Genomic DNA, 24,743 nt, shown 5'->3' with positions numbered 1-24,743 from the left:
GGTCTGTTTTTTTTCATGATAAACGAGGCATGTTTTGCCAGTAAGTAATGTGTTATATAGGACAGAAAAGCTTTCTGCGCAGTCTGACGACTGTATAATTCGCGTGAGGATCGCATCGCAATCCTCCAATCCTCGGACTGGCCGTCGGCTCTCCTCACCTGAGCGTCACAGTTTTTCATAGAAATACAGACTCTCACAGTCATATCAGGGGGGCTGACAGCCAGTCAGAGGATTGCAATGCGATTAATACGGCCGTCTGACCATGCTCTTAAAGGGGTTGTCTCACTGAAGACAACTCCTGCCATATTCCCAATTAACGCATATGAATATTGTTAGTTGGTGACCACGCTGTAAGAACATAGCTTATTCTAGTGGACCTTCTATGCCTTGAGCCTCATTCAGACGTCTGTTTTTTTGATGTCCGAATTTCACCAGTGATTTTCATCAGTTTTTTTCACTGATGAGAAAAAAAATAGTTTCTCCATCTTCTCCTATCAGTCAGTGAAAAACGGACAACACACGGGATGGCATCCGAATGCTGTCAGATTTTTTTTCACTGACCTACAGACTTTCATTGATGATTTTTATCCTACATTTGGATCAATATTGGACATGTTTCCACGATTTTGCATGGACCACTCGGTCCGAAGAAAAGATCTGACGTGTGAACAGCCTCAAAGAAATCTGGGGCTTCATAACGAAGGTCCTAATTGGATCCCTGAAATGGGCTTTGGCTGCTTTCAAACAACCCACCATTTAACCCCCAATAGGAGTTACAGAGGCACTGTACTCTATCATCTAACCACCTATATGCCATGGTCCCTTTTCACCGTGGTATCTAAGGGGGTAAACTGCTCCATCAGAAATAGCTCCAATCAAAGCAGTTACTGTTGTCTAACTTCTAAAATACTAGGCACCCAAGGGGTATGGAGCGGGATCAGTGCATACAAATCCTCCCAACTTCTGCCATACAAATACAGAGGATGAAGGGAGACAAGGGCAAATGTCAAACGGGATGGGAATATTTAATATCATCCCCCTGTTCAGCAGTTCCATGGTCTGCCACCATTGGAAGCACACCACAGGGAAGTGCAATTTGTAACGAGACAAGCACAGTTCCAAGAAACAAGAGGGCACTAAATAGGACAAGTGATTAGGGGTCGCAGAGGGGTCCATAACTTGGGTGTTACAGAAACAGCGTGGCTCACTGTGATATGCTGTGTTTGTAACTCCAGTTCATTTTTAGGGGAGATTTGGAAACAGTGTAGCTTAGCCGTTGTCTGTTTTGGTAGTTCAACCTTCAGTGGTTGTAGGTGGATTGAGTTATTTCCATGAAAGGCTGAAATTTGAATGACAGCAATATTAATATTTATGCAGGCAGCTCCACCTGGTTACAAGTGCAGCCTTTAAGGTGGACTAGCCTGGTTTGCTCAGAGGCCAACAGTTGCTTAATTTTTGCGAGCTTCCCTGACACTCCATGCAAAATTTAATTAGCGGTATAAGTTATTTTGCAAAGAGTCCCTATGATGGACCGATACTACAGCATCCATCGAGACTGTGCCAGCTGTCAGATATAGGCTCAGGTGCTATGTGCCTTATTAGCCATCTAGTAGGATATCTACATGAACACTTACTGGCAGAGATGAGACAGATGATAAATTAGTTTGTGACTTTAGTGAGTCCAGAAAAATGTTAGTGTTGATAATTACACAGGACTGTTGTATAATTGTGCGTAATTTGGTGTTTGGGTTCGGCACTTTCATTAATTTCACATAATTAATTGTGCCATAAATTTTAGTTACACAAAGTATATCACGTCGTAAATTTCCATCGATGGGAGGACACCAAAAATAGTTTCATAGTTTTTAAGGCTGAAAGTAGACATACAATAAGTTCATCAAATTCAACCTATCGTGTTGATCCAGAGGAAAGTATAAACCCCATGAGGCAGATGCTAATTGCCCCATGTGAGGGTATGTGCACACGTTGCGGATTTGGCCCTGCGGATCCGCAGCAGTTCCGCAGGCATTGTACAGTACAATGCAAAGCTATGGGATTTAAAAACCACAGTGCACATGCTGCGGATTTTTCCGCGCGGATTTGCTGCGGTTTTAAATCAGCAGCAAGACAATTATTTTTGCGGATTCCGCAGCGGTTTTACACCTGTTCCATTGTCCAGGTGTCAAACCGCAGGGGAAACCCGCAGGCAAATCCGCAGGTAAACCACAGGTCACTTTACCTGTGGTTTTAACTGCAAATCCATGAGGAAAAATCCGCAGCTGAATCCGCACTGTGTGCACTCACCCTTATGGAAAAAATTCCTTCCCGTCTCCACATATGACAATCAAGACTAGTTCTCTGGATCATCATCCGATTACAGAATCTAGTATCTATAACCTGTAATGTTACACTTTTCAAGAAAGGCATCCAGAACCGCTTTATAACATCATGTGGCAGAAAATTCAATAATCTCACTGCTCTTACAGTAAAGAATCTTCATCTATGATTATGATGACATTTTCTTTCCTCTAGACTTACAGGGTTCCCGTGTCACTGTCACATGCCTAGATGTAAAAAGATCATTATACAGACCTCTGTACTGTCCATTCATATGTTTATACATTTTAAAATTAAAAGCAAAGCCAAAATAAAAGGAATTAGAATTCCCCCCAAAATTCAAGAATTAACATAGCAAAAAAGGGCAGCAGGATGCATCAAACCCATACCATAACGATGACGACAATACAGGTGCAAAATGCTGATGAGACAACTGCTCACAACCTAGCAGTCAAATAGTAGGTTCTGGTAGTGACAGGGACAGTCACACTAGTTTGATGGGCACCTCACCACTGCAGGGTCTGTGGACTTAATGGATAACACTAATTCTATATATCCTTTCCTACTGCTTTATATCTATTTGACTCCCCTGATGAATCCCCACCATTGGGGAAGAAACGCGTAGGGAGCTTCTGTCTATTTTTCCCCTTATCAGTGGGGGTGTCCACTACAGGATCCACTTGGGGCCTGTCCTTGTTAGGACAGGAGTAACGTTGGGACACGACAGGGAGTGTAGGGGAATACTTTACACTAACACTGGTTTTCCCATGTCTCAGCTCCCCATGAGTGGATCGCCTCTCCAGCAGGATACGCCCTGATGCTGGAATGCTATATCTAATACCAATGGTGAGACCAAACCATTTTTTATTGAGCAGTGGTTCACATGAGCACTTTTTTGTAATGTTTTTGTGTGTTATGTCCTTTTAATGGTTCATTAAAGCTTATGTTTTAAATTGACTTTATGTGGGATACTCTCTAGGCTGTGTGCAACATTTAACCCCTGAGGTTTTTTTTGAATAGTGTCAAAATGCACACACTATAGCTGAGTGCGCACTTATTGTGAATAAGTAAGCATTTCTATAATTGTGGCTGGTTTGATACCAAGTTTTAAGGCTTTTAGTGATGCTTCATTGCTAATTAAAATACAGAAATTAATAGAAGCATTGTCACAATTGCTGAGCCGCATATCATTATTCACTGTCATAATCCTCTTAATCATGACTTGTCAACCAAAAGAGGATGTATATGTCATAGACTCAATATAGGAAGTGTCAGGCACAGACAGATTATTCCTAGTGTGTACAGAGAAGAGAATGATGAGGGCAATTGTTTAAAGGGAACATGTATTAAAAATGCAGTTCAATCTACAAGGGAAAAGATTCAGTAGACCTTGTGATTGGAGATGAGGGAATACATTTGTAAGACCCCAGATATCAGTTTATTGTTCTATGGCTTCTGGACTGGAGCCGTGCGAACCTCCTCCTACCTGAAGGCATCCAAAGCTCTTCTTCTGATTAGCCGACCAGGTGATATATACCATGTGTGCCTTGCTGCAATGATGACATTCCACCAGGCCACCTAATTGAAAGAGGAGTCTTGGATGACATCCATTAGTAGGCGGTTTGCAGGTCTCCCACCCAACGGATGCAGAATATTGACCTGGCCACTGTGCCAGGTTCCTGCTAATCATTTTGCTCATCTCTCCTTGTAAATATTTATTATATCCCCAGCTCACTAAGAGCAGAAGTCCAATAGGCAGTCTTATCAGTGAGTAACAGCCTTCCTAACTAAGTGGGCATATTGAGATACCGGTCAATCAGTGAGTAGGTCTACTCCTTGGACTCCTACACCAGAGAGTAAATAGGGATTCATATTATGTAAGTCCTATTTCCGCTGTTTAGTTGAATAAACGAATAAATGCCGCTATCAGACTTTAACAGTAGCATTTAAACAGTGATGTAGGTCGTTGATGGATAGCTTTGGCAGCCAGGTGCCTACTGAAGACCCACGTCACCGCCATATTTGTACTCCCACAGGCTGGACTTCATAGGAGATTATAATTTATTCTATATACTTCAATACTGCTGTGTTGTAATATATTGTACAAGAGATCAAACAATCGAGGGACTAACAAATAAATTAAGGATAAAGAAAAAAAATTATGTAAAAAGTTTTGAAAATATGTAAGTTTGAAAATGTTCATGTTTGGTCTGTAAGTGTCTGATCTACGTTATTATAAAATTATTTGTGTATAAGCAAGCGCCATAAATAGAAGAAAAAGGGAAAGACTGAACTGAAGTTTTTCGACCGCCGCACAGACATAAAAAATGGTAATCAAAATGTTTTGTGCAGTGCAATGCACTTCAATAGAAACTATAGTTCTCCACACACAAAAATCAAGCCTTTTTAGAAGGTTGATAGACAAATGAAAAATGTACTGATCTCAGAAAATGGTGACACAGGCAAATTTGTTTTACAAAGTCCTGAATTTTTAAACCACTAAAATAAGAAAATAAAAAATAAAAGTTTGGTATAGCTGTAATTGTACTGACCTGAAGAATCATGTTGGCTTCACCACTCAATGAACAAAGTAAAATAAAAACCCCAAAAAACAGTGATCCAACTCAATTTTGCCTAGAACTGGCCTTAGGGTTCATCACTTTTCGCTAACGAGGGCCTGGGCACCTAAAGATTGCACTCACAATCCCACTCTGGACAACTATAAGGCTAGGATCACACATATATACTGCTTTCTGATGAGAGTTCTCTTGGGGTTTTCATTGGAATCCCCTAAAAAAGAATTCCAACAGGAACTGCGATGGAGTCATTCACTATTATGAGGCCAATGGAGTCACTTTGGAGTCTGTCTGTGTCTGGCTTCTATCCTGGCAGTTTTTGTCTTTTTTAGACCAGGGCAAAAATATTGTCTGCCAGTCTTCTGCAAATCTGAAAAAGATGAACACTGCTGAGACAGAGAAAAGATGGACACCGAAATGACTTTGTTGGCTTCTTAATAGTGAATGACTATGTTGGGGGTCTCCATCAGAATCCTGTTTTTTGGTGATTCTGCCGGAAACATCCTCAATGGAGAGAACAGTACGTAAGTGAACCAAACCAAAGATGATCATTTTTGAGCACCTGTATGGGTACCGGTACAATCCGTGATTACATTACTATATGGTGCACCATGGATGGCGATCCATAGAAGGTATGGAACAAGGCACCAATAAGCCTAAGGTCCACCATGGATTTGCACAACCTGCTCCTGGTTGCATCAGCTACTATGCTTTATGTCGATAATTATGATGATACAATCTACTTAATAATTGTCTCTGATTGATAAACCCTTAAAATCTCCTTTTCAGCAGATAAGGCATGTCTTTTTTTCCATCGTGCGGAGTCAAGCAAGCGTGATTGGTGACAAATCTAAAGAGGCTTTTATCTCCTTTCCTGGATCAGATGTACATGGGGCCGTATACTTCACCTCCAGAGTGACTATTACTTACAGCACAGTACACATGTCAGCTTCACTATTGACACTGGTCACTGTTAGTACTAATGCCAAAGGAAACTGTCAGGCAGATTAAGTGTGAAGAAGCCGTATGTAAATAAATATCCATTTCGAAGCAAATATTTACCGCGGTGACACATGATGATGATGAACGCTCCCGTCAAAGTTCATGCAGGAAAAAGCTAGATTTCAGGAAAATATAAGGCAAAGGTATCAAATTGCATTCAAAAATTAAAATAAGACTTTATAAACATGTAATATTTTGGAAAATCCCATATAAAGATGGTACAGGTGGTAAGAGTAATTCTGAAAATGTCTATGCTATACTGTACATGTGTAGGAGAGGTGTTTCTCCTCTGAGAAGGAGAAGGGAGGACTGATTGAAAAACTGACAGAACTAGCAGTCCATAGAATAACATAAGCTTATCATTTACTGTCCCATTATTCGCATGGATTCATACACACAGTTGTATTATGATGACACCACACAAGCTTCAGTTGTTCTGAGCTATGGGATAGCTGGCACCATTTCAAACCCTTACACCTTCACATGTTATTTAATATGGAGGTTCAAAAAAGGTTATTTGTGATACATGCACATGGAATACAACAGAAAAAAATATGTGCCACACTTTCTCAAATACTGTAGTCTTATACAGTGAATTTTGGAGGCACCATATAGTGGTAGATGGAGGAAGTTCAAAGCCATATTGACTCTATGCTTTTCTACAAACTATCTGTACATAAATCTTCAAATTTAGCAAACAAATCACTGAATCCTAAGTCAAATTAAACAGTCTTATACTACTTGCCTTATATAGCGCTTTACAGTCATCATCATGTCACGACTCTGTAGTCGGGTGTCCCGAGACCAGTGGTCCTTCCGTGTCCCTAACGCTGGGGGCGCCTTAGCTCCGCTTATCCCCCAGATTACTTCTGATGGTGAATATGCTGGGGCTATTAACCATGCTTTAGCTCCTGAATCCACCCTCAGTCTGTACCCTTCCCCCACCCAGGGAAGAGGGTTGTAGTAGTGTACCATAACACACCAATCAGACTAACAAGGTAGTACGAACAGGGATGAAGGAAAATACCAATCATATAAATATACTCACACAAACAACAGAGGTATACACTGGAGAATGGAAAATAATAATAATTATAATAATAATAATCTTTATTTTTATATGGCACTAACATATTTCGCAGCACTTTACAGTTTGCACACATTATCATCGTTGTCCCCGATGGGGCTCACAATCTAAATTCCCTATCAGTATGTCTTTTTAATGTGGGCAAAAACTGGAGAAGCCAGAGGAAACCCACGCAAACACGGGGAGAACATACAAACTCCTTGCAGATGTTGTCCTTGGTGGGATTCAGCGCTGCAAGGCTGCAGTGCTAACCATTGAGCCACTGTGCAGCTCAAGGAGGATGAGGTAAAACCAAAGTAGGAGAAGAAAAAAAGGGGAATTAGTACAAACCCAAAACCTAGCAACAGTCAAAGATAAATCCACCAAATGCCTTCTCAAATAACAACCACCAACCAACAACCTCCATCCATCCAGCATAAGCTACCTCTGACAATAAGTGCTTGCCAGGGCCCAGATTAAATGGGAGTGGCTAACAGTGAATGCTGAGCCTTAATGCAGGAAAGCTTCTAGGAGCTTTTAACTGAGCAGATTATCCCCTGCACTGATAAAAGAAACCTGCACGGTTTAATAGGAAGGTGAAGTGCTTCTAACCAGGGCAGGAGTAGGAGAAATCAGATGCACCCCAAATTTTGAGAAAAATAGGAAAAATTCTTTTTTTTTTAATTAATGGTAGTATTATAATCCATGTGTCTTATTGCTTACCAGAATTGGTGCCTGCGGTGAATCGGGGTCCCAGGGTCGCTGCTGGAGGAGGCAGGAGTGGGGTGATGCTTGAGGTCGCAGGCTGGTATAAGGTGGTGTTCCGATGTGCGGTGTGCTGCTGCAGGTGTCCGGTGCTGCGGGGGTGTCCGGCGGTGCTGTCCGATGCTGCTGTGGGTGCCTGGCGGTGCTGCGGGAGTGTCTGGCGGTGCTTCCCAGTGCTGCTACGTTTGTGTCTGGTGCTGAGGGTGCTCTGCTGACATTTTGAAATCTCATCTCCTGAGGTCTTGTTGCCGAGGTCTCCATCTGCGCATGTGCCGCCCCTGGTGGCCATTTTCCCAGAGTCCACCACACAGGAAACCATGGAACTGCGGTGGCTCTGGCCTGTCACAAAATGTCGGCAGAGTCCCCACAGCAGCACCGCCAAAAAGCACCGCCGGGCACCCGCACCACCGCCAGACACCCCCTCATCCCAAGCTGCGGCCTGCAGCAACGGTATCGGTATTATAAGACACTCACCCATTTCCCCTCAAATCTAGAGAAAAAGTGCGCCTTATAATCCGAAAAATATGGTAAATTCCATATCTGCATGTCTTTGGAGTGTGGGACAAAATCGGAGTACAGTGTTAGACATGTAATGACTGACAGTCTGCTTTCCTGATCTACATGTCTCACACTGGTAACACCCCCTATCCTTCAATATATGCTTGGGAGGCTGATTTTCAGGGAGGTCTATTTCCGGCCCATAGATCTTAACAGCTCATTTACATATTAAGAAAACTGTTGATGTCTCTGGAATAAGACATCGGATCGCAGATATCAATGCACCATTTTATTCAACTTTGTATGACTTGCATGCTCATATAGACACTTAGGAGGGTTGATCTTGCTGATAGATGCCCCTTAAATATCATGTCCATAGGTGTGCCTATTTTGGACTTTTGCTACAGGGCCCCAGAACTTCAGTGTACCCCGCTAATTACATGGACCTGCGTAGAGCTCAAGAAAGTGGTTTGGGTTCTTTGCATAATAGAACCTGCAGCATTTGTCACTGAGCAGAACCACTTGTTATACATTTGTTTCTTTAGCTTTCTTAAATGCAGTTTCTTAAGTATAAATGTGAATAAAATATGATGCGCCTTCCTATATACAAGTTAATTCTAAAACTGTTAAATAATTTTCTCTCCGAGCACAGAAAATGTTGATATTGTAGGGAGCAGTATACATAACTCATAGTGTTGTTTTTCTGTTTTCATGTCTGCAGATGAATACACGTTCCATATGCAGTTTGTTCCCTTGCAGTTGACAGGAACAAAACTCCTGCCACCCAGATGGCCAGTGCCTACATTTTATAGCATCGGTTTTTTTTACATAGCCAACCCTAATATTTCACTTTCTGATGGTTAGCAGATGGGCCTTTTCACCACCTTTACTGATGGACAGTCGCATTAAAAAAAGAGCAATATGGAACATTTAATTAATTGCCACTAATAGTAAAATTGAACAAATGCCAGATATAAAATTATTTCTATTGGTGTTAGTCTGAGATGATACCCGAGAATGAAGGCTTGATACTGAAGATTATTTTTCTTGGATTTTTTTTTTCCCTAAGCACAGAGAATGAACTCTTAAGAAGTCATACAAGTTTGTAAAAGTGTCTGTACAGAAGACGCTCAAGCGGAAAAAAAAAAATCTTTCCATGTTCTGTCTGCTTCACTGCTTCTGTAGGTTTTATCATCTGGTACGTTATGTTCTTAAATTATTGTCTTGCGAATGGAAAATCAGACGCTTTAAAACATATTTTTTCCTAACCTTTCCTGCCGGTTTACCTAAGTACAAGAAAAGTAGCAAAATATATTTCATAATAATTTACTATGATTTAAAATGTAAATGTGGTAAAGGAAATATCTAGTGATGAGCAAGCGTGCTTGATAAGGTGCTATCCGAGTGTGCGCGGGTCCTAATTGAGTATTTTTGGCGTGCTTGAAAATAAAGGCTCGAGTCGCCGCGAAATAATGATATGAATAATAACATTTCTTTATGAAGACTGTAATGAGTTTGACTAAAATATACATAACGTATTTTTAGGTTCTTCGAAGAGAGAAGACGGCCTCCGCAGATTTACGTTTGAAGATGTGTTCAACAGTACGTTTTACACTCAGCAATATTATCATACATGGATTTCAGGTAAGAAGCAGTTTTAACATCGTTGACTATCGTCTATATTTACTGTGTGTGTCTGCCTGTCACATGGCATTGCTCCCACTAGCCAGTTTCCTACTCCACACTGATGAGGGGCAATACCCCGAAACAGCTGCCTGCGTCGAGAAACATGTGATGGTGTCTCCGCGGCTTATATATTTGCATGTTTTACATATTTCCCATAAGGGATGGGAGCAGTGCTCTAGAATCACTGCGTTGAGAAACACGTGATGGTGTCTCCGCAGTGTCAGATGTTGATCTCCATGAGGTCTATCATCCTCCTTTTTTCATAGTCTGTTACTAGGCATTGCTCCCACTAGCCAGTTTCCTACTCCACACTGATGAGGGGCAATACCCCGAAACAGCTGTCTGTGGATGGATACCATGTTTTGGCATAGGTGGTTTCCTTCATTGGAGACCGCCCTTCCCGTGGTTGTTCCTTCCCGGTGAAAGACCTGGCTAGTCACTGCCTGCGTCGAGAAACATGTGATGGTGTCTCCGCGGCTTACATATTTGCATGTTTTACATATTTCCCATAAGGGATGGGAGCAGTGCTCTAGAATCACTGCGTTGAGAAACACGTGATGGTGTCTCCGCAGTGTCAGATGTTGATCTCCATGAGGTCAATCATCCTCCTTTTTTCATAGTCTGTTACTAGGCATTGCTCCCACTAGCCAGTTTCCTACTCCACACTGATGAGGGGCAATACCCCGAAACAGCTGTCTGTGGATGGATACCATGTTTTGGCATAGGTGGTTTCCTTCATTGGAGACTGCCCTTCCCGTGGTTGTTCCTTCCCGGTGAAAGACCTGGCTAGTCACTGCCTGCGTCGAGAAACATGTGATGGTGTCTCCGCGGCTAATATATTTGCATGCTATATAAAGAAGGCAGGGAGCGCTCCAAATAAAGTGTACAAAAGAGTGGGGGTACTCTATGGACCCAAATTGGGTCCCATCAGGAGAGTAATGTTCACAGCATGCGACTGCGACCGGACAGGTGCAGAAGGGGGTCCAGTGCCATTTTTACCTGGATGTGGGCCCTCACAAGCACAGTCAGATGAAATGTATTGTTGCGCAGAGACCTGCTGGCACCCCACACTACAATACACGCCGCCAGCCAATCAGAGGCTGGTAGCAGACGTCTGATTGCCCGTGACAATGATGTCATGCACTACCTGTGTCGGCACACCAAAGTCAGCTACCGGCCTCTGCTCCAGCTACAGAGGAGGATGCTTCACATTATGGGAGCAGGGCAAGGTAAGAAGAATCATTTGTTTCTTTTTAAAATGTGCTGGAGAAAAATGGAAGCGGCCCTGGATAGGGGACATTATTACTGGAAGAGCACAGGATAGGGGACATTTTTACTGGAAGGGGCCTGGATGAAACATTATTACTGGAAGTTGGCCATTATTATAGGAAGGGGCCCAGGATAGGGGACGTTGTTAAATAAAGGGCCCAGGACATTGGTCATTAGTAGAGTTGAGCGAAACAGGTTGGCCAGATTCATAAGTCGCCGACTTATGCCAAAGTCGGGTTTCGCCGACCGAAACCCGACCACAGCGTGAAGTCGGCTATGCGGTCGGCAAAATGAGCACCAAAGTCGGATTTCCCAGAATGCTTGCACGTGACTTTTTTCCAGCCAATGAGTAAGGACGTACACTGTGGGCAACGAGATGACATGTGCAGCGTTTGGGGAGAGAGAGAGAGATTTCGCCACCTCTAGGGTTAAAGTTAGCCGACTTTGCTTCCCCATTGACTTGCATTGGGTTTCGTGTTTCAGTCGGACCACCGACTTTTCCAGATAGTCGGCCGATTTCGTTTGACTAGACTTTTGAGAAAGTCGGGTTTCATGAAACCCGACTCGACCCTAAAAAAGGCAAAGTTGCTCATCTCTAGTCATTAGTACATGATGGGGAACATTATACCCGGAAGGGGCCCAGGATGGGGACATTATTTTGAGATGGGGAACATTAAAAGAGCCCAGGATGGTGGACATTATTCCTGGAAGGGGCTCAGCATGGAAGGGACATTATTCCTGGAAAGGGAGCAGGATGATGGACATTGTTACTGGAAAGGGCCCAGGATGTAGGACATTATTCCTGGAAAGGGCCCACACATCTGACCAACCTGCCTGTAGGTAGGGGCCCAGGTCCAAATTTTGCAACGGGGCCAAGAGGATTCTAGTTATGCCACTTACCCTCACTTTTTGCTGCCTTCTATCTATCCATCTATCTATCTTCATCTCCATCTGCAAAATGTTATCTATCTATGGCTCATATAAAAGCAGTGAAGACAACAGGAGAGATTATTGAGATCTTAGTAAAATGTAAACTGTTATCTTTTATAAACCTGGATTATGTTCAAATTTATTTTTGCAGATTTTTGACAATAACAGATGTTCAGTTTGATAAACTAGGTGCTAATAAATAGATGAACATGCCCTTCTAGAAGTATCTCTCCAATTATTAATGTACCTTATAGACATTTCCTAAGTAAATACATATGTTTTAGTGCAGTTCGCACATGTGGTAATGTACCTGGAATGGAGCCAAACTAAGACTTTTACATCTGTTCTTGAAGCTGAAGATAAATATTGGATATTGCGACCAAACCTTTACATAATAATTGAAGCAGTTTGGGAATGTTCCCTCTCTTGCTCACGTTTAAGACATTCCATTTTGGGATTTTCTCCAGTAAAGAGCATTTTTATCATGCTGCTATTAGCAACACTAATGAGAACAAGTCTCCGAAAATTCAATATTTATGGACTAGATATTTTTCCAGGACTCAGTTTACTGCAACGCAAAGGACAATGCAAAGGAGAAGCAGCAGGTGCTGATTCTAGTGGAATTCCTGAAAATATGGTATCCGACTATACAGTAGAAATGCCAGTTTATGGTGGTTGTCAGCAGCATCATCCCAAACAGAAGGTAGAATATAAAATATATAGGCTGGTGAAGTCTTTCTTTTAAAATGGTTTTCTCATCATCACACATGGGTACAATTGCAGAGTGCTTTTAAAGAGAAGCAAAATTTACAATTGAATTTACATTTTATTAAAAATAATCTCTATTCTCAAAAATGGGGGAATTTTTAATTTCATTGTGTACTTCTCATTGCATAGATAATATCAGTCACTACTAGAGTCTATCAGCAGTGATCAGTTTCCGAGGCAAGCAGAGGCTGCGGAGGGCTGCGGACGTCCTCCGTGAAGCTCCGCCCCCTGATGTGCCTCCTCCATGAAGCTCCGCTTCCGTCGGCATGCGGCCTGCATACGCTATCTTTAGCATTGGGTACGCAGGCCATGCCGATGTATGTGGATGCCTCCGCATGCGTCATTTTGATGATGCAGCGACCACACTAAAATGCAACACGTTGCGTTCGGCGCAGGTCGCCGCACCGTCAAAATGACACATGCGGAGGCATCCGCATACAGCGGCATGGCCTGCGTACCCAATGCTAAAGATAGGGTACGCATGCCGATGTGTCACGGTCAACGTGTGTCTGGACGCAGATGTTACCGCAAGGCGAACCCATAACACACGTGACCCTGGATACAGCGCCTCCAGTGGCGAATTTAAATAATAAGGGGGAACCTGGGTAACATTAATAACGGGGGCCCTGCAATAGGGAATGGGGACGTGGAGACCTCCTGCACTCCCCTGAGCCAGTGTCCCTCACTCCTCACATTCCCTATACAGGCTCCGCACCTGTTGCCGCACGCGAACCTTAAATCCTTGCTCGCCCTGACCCTAAACCCTCACTAGGGAGTAGGTCGGTGCGGAGACTAATCCCACCGCTGCACTAACAACACATAAGGAAAGAAGACAATACAGGGGAAACACCACTTATCTTTGCTCTGTTGCGTACGCTCCTAGCAACAGAGCCCCACCACCTTCGTGCGTCTTCTCCTCCACCCGGATCCATCACCATAACAGGATCCTTCACCATAGTGCAGCCTTGGAGCAGAGTCCATCACCAGTTGCAGCAGTCCAGTCACAGAGTCCCAAGGATGAATCAGCCTCTGCCAAGAATCTAAGCATGCTTGAGTCCAGCTCTCGGCAACCAAGTCGAGCATGCCGAGTGCAACTCTCTCCATAGTCACCACTCCACCAAGCCATGCACGCACTTCCCGCCGACACCATAAACTGCGACTCCTCCACGCCATGCCAGCAATTCCTGCAGACACCATTAGCTGCCACTCGTCTCCTCCGGCTGACTGCGCAGGACTCCTCTTCAGCTCCATCCTTCAACCAGGCTCTCACAAACTCAGAATCAATCAATGAATGAATATCACCAGCCGTGATTGCACACCCTGAGATTCACTTATAGAGCCCCACACCTGATTTATAATTACGTGCACATTAAACCTAAAGTGCGATACCACTAACCACCACCGGGGACAGTCAAGTCACTTTGGCAACTTGCCAAAAGGAAAAGAAGTTCACTCTGTGCTTTTAAAACTCTGTGCTTTTTAGAACCCGATGTGCAGGTGAATTCTAAGCGCTACCAAATTCCAGAGGCCAGCCGAGAACAGATCTCCAAGGAAGTGAAGTATATACTGAAACTCGGGGTCATTGAGGAATCCAAGAGCAGGTGTTCTATCCTGATTGTCTTTGGTCTAAAAACTGATGGAGAATGCAGATACACATGTGATAAAAGTCCTCTAAAGCTGCCAATTTTGGCTGCAATAGGCAAACACCTGGTGTACGGGGACCTCCCAACTCTCCCTCAACAAAGGATGTCACTGAGAAAAGGATCGACTGTTGGAATTCCAAAGACAGATTCTTTTGTTTTATGAAACAATACACCATTGCCAGAGGAATCTGGCATTGGCTTTCTCCTCTCTCCCCAATGAAACACATGAGCGTCTATTTCATAGAGTAATATGCTTCTGGACAGTCTAAGCTCAGGGCTAGGAAGTTCTCCGTAGAACAACTCCATTACCATAAACATGCATGCCAGACCAAACATGCCTGTTTATTTCAATGTAGAAAAAGAAAGAGGTGAAGTGTTTGGTGGCTTTTTTCTCCAGTTGGGAATAAAGGAAGTGGTATGGTAAAATACAACATGCTCTATCCTTCTTTTCCTAACGTCTGAGATGTAGGAGGAGAGTTGGCAGACACCCTAACACATTAGATAGAAGTCTGATTATTACAAAACTATCATATGTATGACCAATGACCAGTTTCATACCTCTGTTATGTGGAAACAAATATTCTATAAATTACTCATGGGTAGTGTCTGCAATTTTCTAGGTGAGGAACTACATAAGAAATTAATTTATTTTTTTTAAAATAAAATGTTGAAATTGCATTTGGTGATCACTAATTTAATGCTTTAAATGTAGGGACTTCCGTCAGCATCAGATTTTGATAAACATTTTTTAATGGTCTATATTCTCTAGCTAAATGGATGCAGCACCTCCTCCTAGTCCCTCTGCTCTATACATATAAAGTTCACATTCAGGACCAATGAGATCACATTAAATCATTAATGATACTTTGCAGATATCATTTCAGCCTCAGAATTTACAAACTTAAATTTCTATAGTAGCTATCTGTAAAAACCTAAAATAAAAAAAATAAACTGCATGTAAACAATCCCAAAAATCAGTTCTAGCTACCACAGTCCCTCTGGTTAGCCGGATCAAGGAGGTTCCCTAATTTTACCCTTTTACTGTACAGAAATCAATCCATCTTAGTGTCAGAGATGATTGGCGAAGTAACAGGGGCAGTTGAGTATGTGACATTTGCCCAAACAGGCACCGAGCGATGATACAAGAAGTTGATCTGCATTCATTGATTTTCATGTAACAATAATCATGATGAAGGTTCAATCAACTGTTAATTTCCTCTCCTGCGTACACTTTACATTATATGAGAAACTAGGTCTGAGCTGAAAAAGTAAATTAATGTGTGTGCAAAATGTAAATGCATATAAACATTATACTTTACATTATATACTGTATACAGTGGCGTACCTAGAATCTCAAAGACCCCGGCGCAAGGTTGGTTCCCTCCCCAGCATGTTGATCAGATGTATGGGCCCTTGTAGCATGCTAAATCCTATAAGACCATACAGGTTGCACCCCTCCCCCATTATGTAGTAATGTCCCTTCCTGGTATATATGTCCCCCATCCTGGTATATATACATATGTCCTCCATGCTGGTATATATGTCCCTCATCCTTGCCCCATCCTGCTATATACACATACCCTCCATCCTGGTATAAATGATCCCCTTCCTGGCCCCATCATGGTATATAAATCACCCATCCTGGGATATATATCACCCATCCTGGTATGTATGTTCCCCATCTTGGTATACAGTATATCTCCCATTCTGCCGCAGTTCCTTAATGCATAGAAAAAAAATGATTCTACTCACCTCCTCTCAGCTCCCCCGCCGCCCGGTGTCCTCTTCTGAATCCGTCTGCTGACTTCAGCATGCAAGTGACGGGAGTGCATGATGTGACTGAGATGTGTCCACAATCACATGCATGCCAATATCACCTGCTGGCCTCTGATTGGCTGGCATCGTATATTGCAGTGCACAGACCTTGCATCTGAGGATGCACATCCTATTGAAGTTTACATTGGTGTTGGTGGGTCCCTCACCCGCATGGGGCCTGTCGTGATCGCGACCTCTGCGACCATGATCATTATGCCCCTGTGTATATATATATATATATATATATATATATATATATATACAGTATATATATATATATATATATATATATATACACTACAGTTGTGCCCGATGCTATCGCATCGGGAGGGAAGTGTGTGTGTCCCGCCGCTGTCTGCCCACCCACCTCCGTGCAGTCACAGCCGGCAGGAAAGACTGTGGTTTGTGGCCTGTGCTGAAGATGGGATGTAGCGCCACCAGAGGGTGCCCGCACCCCGTCTCCAGCACAGGCCACAAGCCACGGTCTTTCCTGCTGGCTGTGACTGAACGGAGGTGGGTGGGCAGGCAGCTGCGTGATCTGGTGACTGCAGTCAGGCGGCGGTGGGTCCTGGCAGCAGGTCCTGGCGGGGGTCCGGCGGCGCGTCCTGGCGGCGGGTCCTGGCGGCAGGTTCCGTTGGTGGGTTGTGTCGGCGGGGGGGGGGTCCGGTGTGGGTGTCCTGGTGGTGTCCCACTGGTGGTACTGCGGAAGGGCCTGGTACCACCACCAGGTGCCATATTGGAATACCCATCACTTGGGTATTCCAATATGGCGGTCGGCATACTTCCAGTTGGCGCGGTGAATTATGGGATTCAATGACATCCAGACGGAAGTGGATGACGGACAATTTAAGGCAAATATATATTAGATGTATGTGTGTGTATATGTGAGTACATGTGTGTGTACAGTATATGTGAGTACGTGTGTGTGTATATATGTGAGTACGTGTGTGTATATGTGAGTACATGTGTGTGTACGTGTGTACATGTGTGTGTACGTGTTTGTGTGTGTGAGTGCGTGTGTGAGTACATACGTGTGTGTGTGTGTACGTGTGTGTGTTTGTGTGAGTACATGTGTGTGTGAGTGCGTGTGTGTGTGTCCCACAGCTGCCTGCCCACCCATCTCTGTGCAGTCACAGCCTGCAGGAAAGATGGTGGTTTGCAGCCTGTGCTGGAGATGGGATGCGGCGCCACCAGAGGGTGCCCGCACCCCAACTCCAGCACAGGCCGCAAGCCGCAGTCTTTCTTGCTGGCTGTGACTGCACGGAGGTGGGTGGGCAGGCAGCGGCGGCATCTGGCGACTGTAGTCATGCGGCGGTGGGTCCTGGCAGCGGGTCCTGGCAGGGGTCCGGCGGCGGGTCCTGGTGGCGGGTCCAGCGGCAGGTCCTGGCGGCAGGTCCGGCAGCAGGTTCCATTGGTGGGTTCAGTGGCGGCGAGGGGGGGTTCGGCAGCAGGGGTCCCATTGATGGTACTGCACAAGGGCTTGTTACCACCAGCGGGTTCCATATTGGAATACCCATCACTTGGGTATTCCAATATGGCGGTCGGCGTACTTCCGGTCGGCACGGTGAATTATGGGATTTGAGGACATCCAGATGGAAGTGGATGATGGACAATTTAAGGAAAATATATATTAGATGTGTGTATATGTGAGTACGTGTGTGTGTGTGTATATGTGAGTACATGTGTGTGTGTGAGTGTATGTGTGAGTACGTGTGTGTGTGTATATGAGTACATGTGTGTGTTTGTGTGAGTACGTGTGTATGTGTACGTGTGTGTGTGTATACATGTGTGTGTGGGTATATGTGCGTGAGTGCATGTGTGTGTGTGAGTACGTGTGTGTGTCCTGCCGCTGCCTGCCCACCCACCTCTGTGCAGTCACAGCCGGCAGGAAAGACGGTGGTTGCGGCCTGTGCTGGACATGGGATACGGCGCCACCAGAGGGCACCTGCACCCCATCTCCAGCACAGGCTGCAAGCCGCGGTCTTTCCTGTCGGCTGTGACTGCACGGAGGTGGGTGGGCAGGCAGCAGAGGGATGCGGCGGGGGTCCGTGGCGGGGGGTCCGGCGGCGGGGGTCCCGGCGGTGTCCCGCTGGTGGTACTATGCAAGGGCCTGGTAGCACCAGCGGGTGCTATATTGAAATACCCATCACTTGGGTATTGTCGCGTCCGTCTGCAAGTCTGGGCTGCAGACAGACAGCGCCCCGAGTAGCACTGACACCCTTTACCCCTATACAGGGATCTGGATTTACTGCAGAGCCCAGGAAGCGCTGTCTGAACAGGAGCAGAGTGCCAGAGCAGAACGGTCGCAATAGAAAAGCAGGAAGGGAGCCAAAAATGGAGTCGGAAACCAGGCGAGCAGTGGAGGTACAGAAACGGCAGGCAGAGGCAGAGTCGAGAGTCCAGGCAGAGGTCAAAAACCGGGAGAGTAGCGGAGGTACAAAATCGTCAGGCAGTAGAGGGGGTCAGGAATCCAGGCCAAGGTCAGCGTCAGTAATCAGGAGAAATGCAAGGTACAAAAACGGCAGGCAACAGAGTAGTCAGAAGTTCAGGCTGAGGTCGGAGTTAACGATAGGCAATCACAAGCAACACGTAGGGGAACCAAGAATATATCCGGCGGCTTGCAAGCCCAGTCCCAAGGTATTTGAGGGATCAGGTCGTCCCTCACAGGCTCCCGGGCTGGTGATGTCATCAGGACCGCCCCCAGGACCAGACCTGATGATGATGCACCAGCCCCTTCATGACTGACAGAGGAGCGGAGTCTGCATCCAGTAGACGCCTGCGCAGAAGCCCTTTCATTGTTGCCGCCCTCACTCGGGCGCGAGCCACGGCGCCTCCTAGTGGTTGAGGGCAGAACAGCAGGCCCCGAGATCGACGACGACATGTCAGTCCGGCGTCTCCTGGTGGCCGAGGCCTGGACAGCAGGCCCCGAGCCCGAGGGCGGCGTGACAGTCCGTCGCCTCCTAGTGGCTGAGGGCGGAACAGCGGGCCCCGAGTCTGATGGCGACGTGACAGTACCCCCCTCTCCAGGAGGGGCCTCCGGACCCTCAAAACCCGGTTTGTCAGGGTGAAGGAGATGAAATCTCCTAATTAATGCCTTAGCATGGATGTTCCTTGCGGGGACCCAGGACCTCTCCTCCGGGCCGTAGCCCTTCCAGTGTACAAGATACTGTATGGAGTCTCTCACAAGGCGGGAGTCAAGGATACCCTGGACTTCATACTCCAAGGACCCTCCGACCGAAACAGGAGGAGGGGACTGGACAGGGTGAATTGGGGAGCGATACAGTTTGAGGAGAGACTTGTGGAACACGTTAGGTAATTTAAATGACTGCGGAAGTTTCAAACGGAAGGCTACCGGGTTAACCACTTCTATAATTTCATATGGGCCGATAAATCTGGGACCCAGTTTGGCAGACGGTACTTTCAGTTTGATGTTTTTAGTAGAAAGCCAAACCTTGTCCCCAACCCCCAAGTGTGGCCCCTTGGACCGTCGTTTGTTTGTAGCTGAAGCCTGTCTAACTTGAGCCCCTTTCAAATTCGTATTTACTTCAGACCATATTGTTTTCAAGCGATGTATGTTTTTCTCTACCCCAGGGAGCTCCGACATCCTAGCCGAGAACGACCCAAAGCGCGGATGCAATCCAAGGTTACAAAAAAAAGGGGTAGTTTTAATGGAGTCCTGGTAGCGATTATTTAAGGCAAACTCAGCCAATGGCAGATGTTCTACCCAATCGGACTGGTGTCCTGACACGTAACAACGGAGGTATTGCTCCAGAGCTTGATTAGCACGTTCGGTTTGCCCATTGGTTTCGGGGTGGTAGGCCGAGGAGAAGGATAACTCAACACCGATGCGTTTACAGAACGCCCTCCAGAATTTTGAGACGAACTGGGTACCTCTGTCGGACACAATATTTGACGGAACACCAAGAAGACGTACAATGTGCACAAGGAACAATTTGCTCAAGGTTTCGGAGTTAGGTAAGCCAGACAGGGGAATAAAATGGCACTGTTTGCTGAACCTGTCTACCACCACCCAGATACATGTTTTCCCATCTGAGGTCGGCAGGTCTGTGATGAAGTCCATGGAGATGTGGGTCCATGGACTCTCAGGGGTGGGCAGGGACTGAAGCCAGCCAGCAGGGCGATTATGGGTGGATTTGGCGCGGGCACAGACTTCACATGCTGAAACATAGTTCTTACAGTCCTTGACCACCGTCGGCCACCAAAAGTTCCTAGTTACCAACCTGGTGGTATTATTGAGCCCAGGATGACCTGCCAGAACAGAGTCATGTGACTCTTTAAGAACTTGAAGGCGAAAGGAATTCGGAACAAACAATTTTTGGGGGGGTGTAGTGTCAGGAGCTCGTTCCGGAGACCTACGGATCTCCTCCAGAAGGTCCAAGGAAACTGCCGACACGACGATCCCATTGGCTAATATCGGAACGGGTTCACAGTCTTCGGCTTGTGTGGGGCAAAAACTGCGAGAGAGGGCATCGGCCCTCACATTTTTCGTGCCAGGGCGAAAGGTGATTAAAAAATCGAACCTTGAAAAGAACAAGGCCCACCTGGCCTGCCTGGAATTCAGTCTTTTAGCTGACTCCAGGTAGGTCAGGTTTTTGTGGTCTGTAATGACGGTGACCTTGTGTTTGGCGCCTTCGAGAAAGTGACGCCATTCCTCGAAGGCCCATTTGATTGCTAGTAATTCCCGATTCCCAATATCATAGTTCTTCTCTGTGGCAGAGAACTTTCGGGAAAAAAAAGCACATGGGCGCAGCTGAGTGAGGGCTGCAGTGCCTTGCGATAGCACTGCTCCCACTCCGACTTCGGAGGCATCCACCTCCACAATAAATGGGCGCGGTCTAAGTCAGGTTGTACTAAAACCGGGTTGGCCACAAAGCATTCCTTTAACGTAGAAAATGCTTGAATAGCCTCGGGATTCCAGTTGGCCACGTCCGCCCCCTTCCGGGTTAGATCCGTGAGTGGCTTGGCAATCTCAGAAAAACTCCTGATAAACTTACGGTAGTAATTGGCAAATCCCAAAAATCGCTGCAGTGCTTTCAGCGATTTGGGTTGCACCCACGCCTTAATAGGTTGGATCTTGGCAGGATCCATGCGGAAACCCCTGCCTGAGACCATGTACCCCAAAAATTGTACCTCCTCAGCGAAAAAGACACATTTCTCCAACTTAGCAAACAAGGAGTTCTCCCGTAGTCTCTGCAGTACTGAACGGACATGTTGAGCATGTGTCACAGGGTCAGTGGAGTAAATTAAAATGTCATCCAAGTACACAACGACATACACACCACAGATGTCCCTGAAAATATCGTTAACAAAGTGCTGAAACACTGCAGGAGCATTGCTGAGTCCGAAAGGCATTACTAGGTACTCAAAGTGACCAAGAGGTGTATTAAACGCTGTCTTCCACTCATCGCCGTCTCTTATGCGGATTAGATTGTATGCCCCCCGGAGGTCAAGTTTAGTAAACCAACGGGCTCCAATTAGCTGATTAAAAAGATCAGGGATGAGTGGAAGCGGGTACTGGTTCTTTATAGTGATTGCGTTTAATTCCCGGTAGTCAATGCAGGGTCTGAGACCACCATCTTTCTTCTCTACAAAGAAGAACCCAGCTCCAACTGGTGAAATAGATGGTCTAATGAACCCCTTTCTTAAGCTATCCGCTATGTACTCATTCATGGCCTGACGCTCTGGACCAGAGAGATTAAATATTCTCCCTTTTGGAAGACGGGCATCTGGAATTAGGTTTATAGGACAATCATACTCTCTGTGGGGCGGTAGTTTCTCAGACTCTATAACGGAAAAGACATCTCCATAATCCCTGAGAGCAAACGGTATGAAGGGGTGGTTTTTTTTTAGCTTGGTTTGATTTACTGCTACAGACATGCAATTATCCTGGCATTGCGAACTCCAGCGCACCACATCACCCAGGTGCCAGTCAATGACAGGGTTATGTTGACGTAGCCACGGCATTCCCAAAATGACTACAGAAGATAGATTGTCCAACACAAAAAAGGAAATAAGCTCAGTATGTAGTGCTCCTACTGACATAGTTATCTTAGCAGTAACAAATTTAACCCCCTCCTGAATAATGGATGTGCCATTAATAGCCGTGGTTTTAATTGGAATATTAAGTTTCAGTAGTGGGACACCAAGTTTTTTAGCAGCAAAAGAGTCCATAAAATTCCCTTCAGACCCGCTATCGACATAGGCTTTTAAACACAGAGAATCCTGACCAAAATACAACGAAATAGGTAGTAAAACTTTGGCCGCATCTGCGGGCAATACCTGAGCCTCTGCGCAACCATAGCCAGAGCTGCTCAGAGGCTGATGTTCCCGGGGTACGGATCTATGACGTTCAGCTTTGTCCCTGGAGTCTCCTAACTGCAGCATGCTCGAGCAGGAAGGTGAGACTGATCCTCCAGGCTGTATACTGAGGCTTAGTAACAGGTGTTTTAGGCCAACAATCAGCTCAGGCAAGAGAGGAAAGGAAAAAAAAATTCAGAGAAACTGTCTTTATATAGGTGTGATATATATATATATACACACAAGAGACAGTTTTATTTGGGCCGGATATAATGTCGCGTCCGTCTGCGGGTCTGGGCTGCAGACAGACAGCGCCCCGAGTAGCACCGACACCCTTTACCCCTATACAGGGATCTGGATTTACTGCAGAGCCCAGGAAGCGCTGTCTGAACAGGAGCAGAGTGCCAGAGCAGAACGGTCGCAATAGAAAAGCAGGAAGGGAGCCAAAAATGGAGTCGGAAACCAGGCGAGCAGTGGAGGTACAGAAACGGCAGGCAGAGGCAGAGTCGAGAGTCCAGGCAGAGGTCAAAAACCGGGAGAGTAGCGGAGGTACAAAATCGTCAGGTAGTAGAGGGGTCAGGAATCCAGGCCAAGGTCAGCGTCAGTAATCAGGAGAAATGCAAGGTACAAAAACGGCAGGCAACAGAGTAGTCAGAAGTTCAGGCTGAGGTCGGAGTTAACGATAGGCAATCACAAGCAACACGTAGGGGAACCAAGAATATATCCGGCGGCTTGCAAGCCCAGTCCCAAGGTATTTGAGGGATCAGGTCGTCCCTCACAGGCTCCCGGGCTGGTGATGTCATCAGGACCGCCCCCAGGACCAGACCTGATGATGATGCACCAGCCCCTTCATGACTGACAGAGGAGCGGAGTCTGCATCCAGTAGACGCCTGCGCAGAAGCCCTTTCATTGTTGCCGCCCTCACTCGGGCGCGAGCCACGGCGCCTCCTAGTGGTTGAGGGCAGAACAGCAGGCCCCGAGATCGACGACGACATGTCAGTCCGGCGTCTCCTGGTGGCCGAGGCCTGGACAGCAGGCCCCGAGCCCGAGGGCGGCATGACAGTCCGTCGCCTCCTAGTGGCTGAGGGCGGAACAGCGGGCCCCGAGTCTGATGGCGACGTGACAGGTATTCCAATAAGGCGGTCGGTGTACTTCCGGTGCAGCGCGGTTGATTGTGGGATTCGAGGACATCCAGATGGAAGTGGATGACGGACAATTTAAGGCAATTATATATTAGAAATATACAGTGGGGCAAAAAAGTATTTAGTCAGTCAGCAATAGTGCAAGTTCCACCACTTAAAAAGATGAGAGGCGTCTGTAATTTACATCATAGGTAGACCTCAACTATGGGAGACAAACTGAGAAAAAAAAATCCAGAAAATCACATTGTCTGTTTTTTTTTCCCTTTTATTTGCATATTATGGTGGAAAATAAGTATTTGGTCAGAAACAAAATTTCATCTCAATACTTTGTGATATATCCTTTGTTGGCAATGACAGAGGTCAAACGTTTTCTGTAAGTCTTCACAAGGTTGCCACACACTGTTGTTGGTATGTTGGCCCATTCCTCCATGCAGATCTCCTCTAGAGCAGTGATGTTTTTGGCTTTTCGCTTGGCAACACGGACTTTCAACTCCCTCCAAAGGTTTTCTATAGGGTTGAGATCTGGAGACTGGCTAGGCCACTCCAGGACCTTGAAATGCTTCTTACAAAGCCACTCCTTCGTTGCCCTGGCGGTGTGCTTTGGATCATTGTCATGTTGAAAGACCCAGCCACGTTTCATCATCAATGCCCTTGCTGATGGAAGGAGGTTTGCACTCAAAATCTCACGATACATGGCCCCATTCATTCTTTCATGTACCCGGATCAGTCATCCTGGCCCCTTTGCAGAGAAACAGCCCCAAAGCATGATGTTTCCACAACCATGCTTTACAGCAGGTATGGTGTTTGATGGATGCAACTCAGTATTCTTTTTCCTCCAAACACGACAAGTTGTGTTTCTACCAAACAGTTCCAGTTTGGTTTCATCAGACCATAGGACATTCTCCCAAAACTCCTCTGGATCATCCAA

General features: G+C 45.7%; 1 protein-coding gene across 1 annotated transcript in view; it reads left to right on the top strand.

Moving 5' to 3' along the window:
• The window catches only part of LOC141049358 (prolyl endopeptidase FAP-like), a 146,288-nt gene that overhangs the window by 19,065 nt on the left and 102,480 nt on the right, over positions 1–24,743 (top strand). Inside the window, exon 3 of the mRNA XM_073545738.1 lies at positions 9,790–9,888. Coding sequence (XP_073401839.1) covers positions 9,790–9,888 — 99 coding nt within the window. The remainder of the gene's footprint in view (positions 1–9,789; positions 9,889–24,743) is intronic.

The sequence above is a fragment of the Dendrobates tinctorius genome, unplaced genomic scaffold (genome assembly GCF_039654945.1).
Source record: "Dendrobates tinctorius isolate UK_male_01 unplaced genomic scaffold, ASM3965494v1 ptg000143l, whole genome shotgun sequence".
Classification (NCBI taxonomy): domain Eukaryota; kingdom Metazoa; phylum Chordata; class Amphibia; order Anura; family Dendrobatidae; genus Dendrobates; species Dendrobates tinctorius.
The sequence above is the reverse complement of the archived record's forward strand: the minus strand, read 5'-3'. Positions and strand labels throughout refer to the sequence as shown.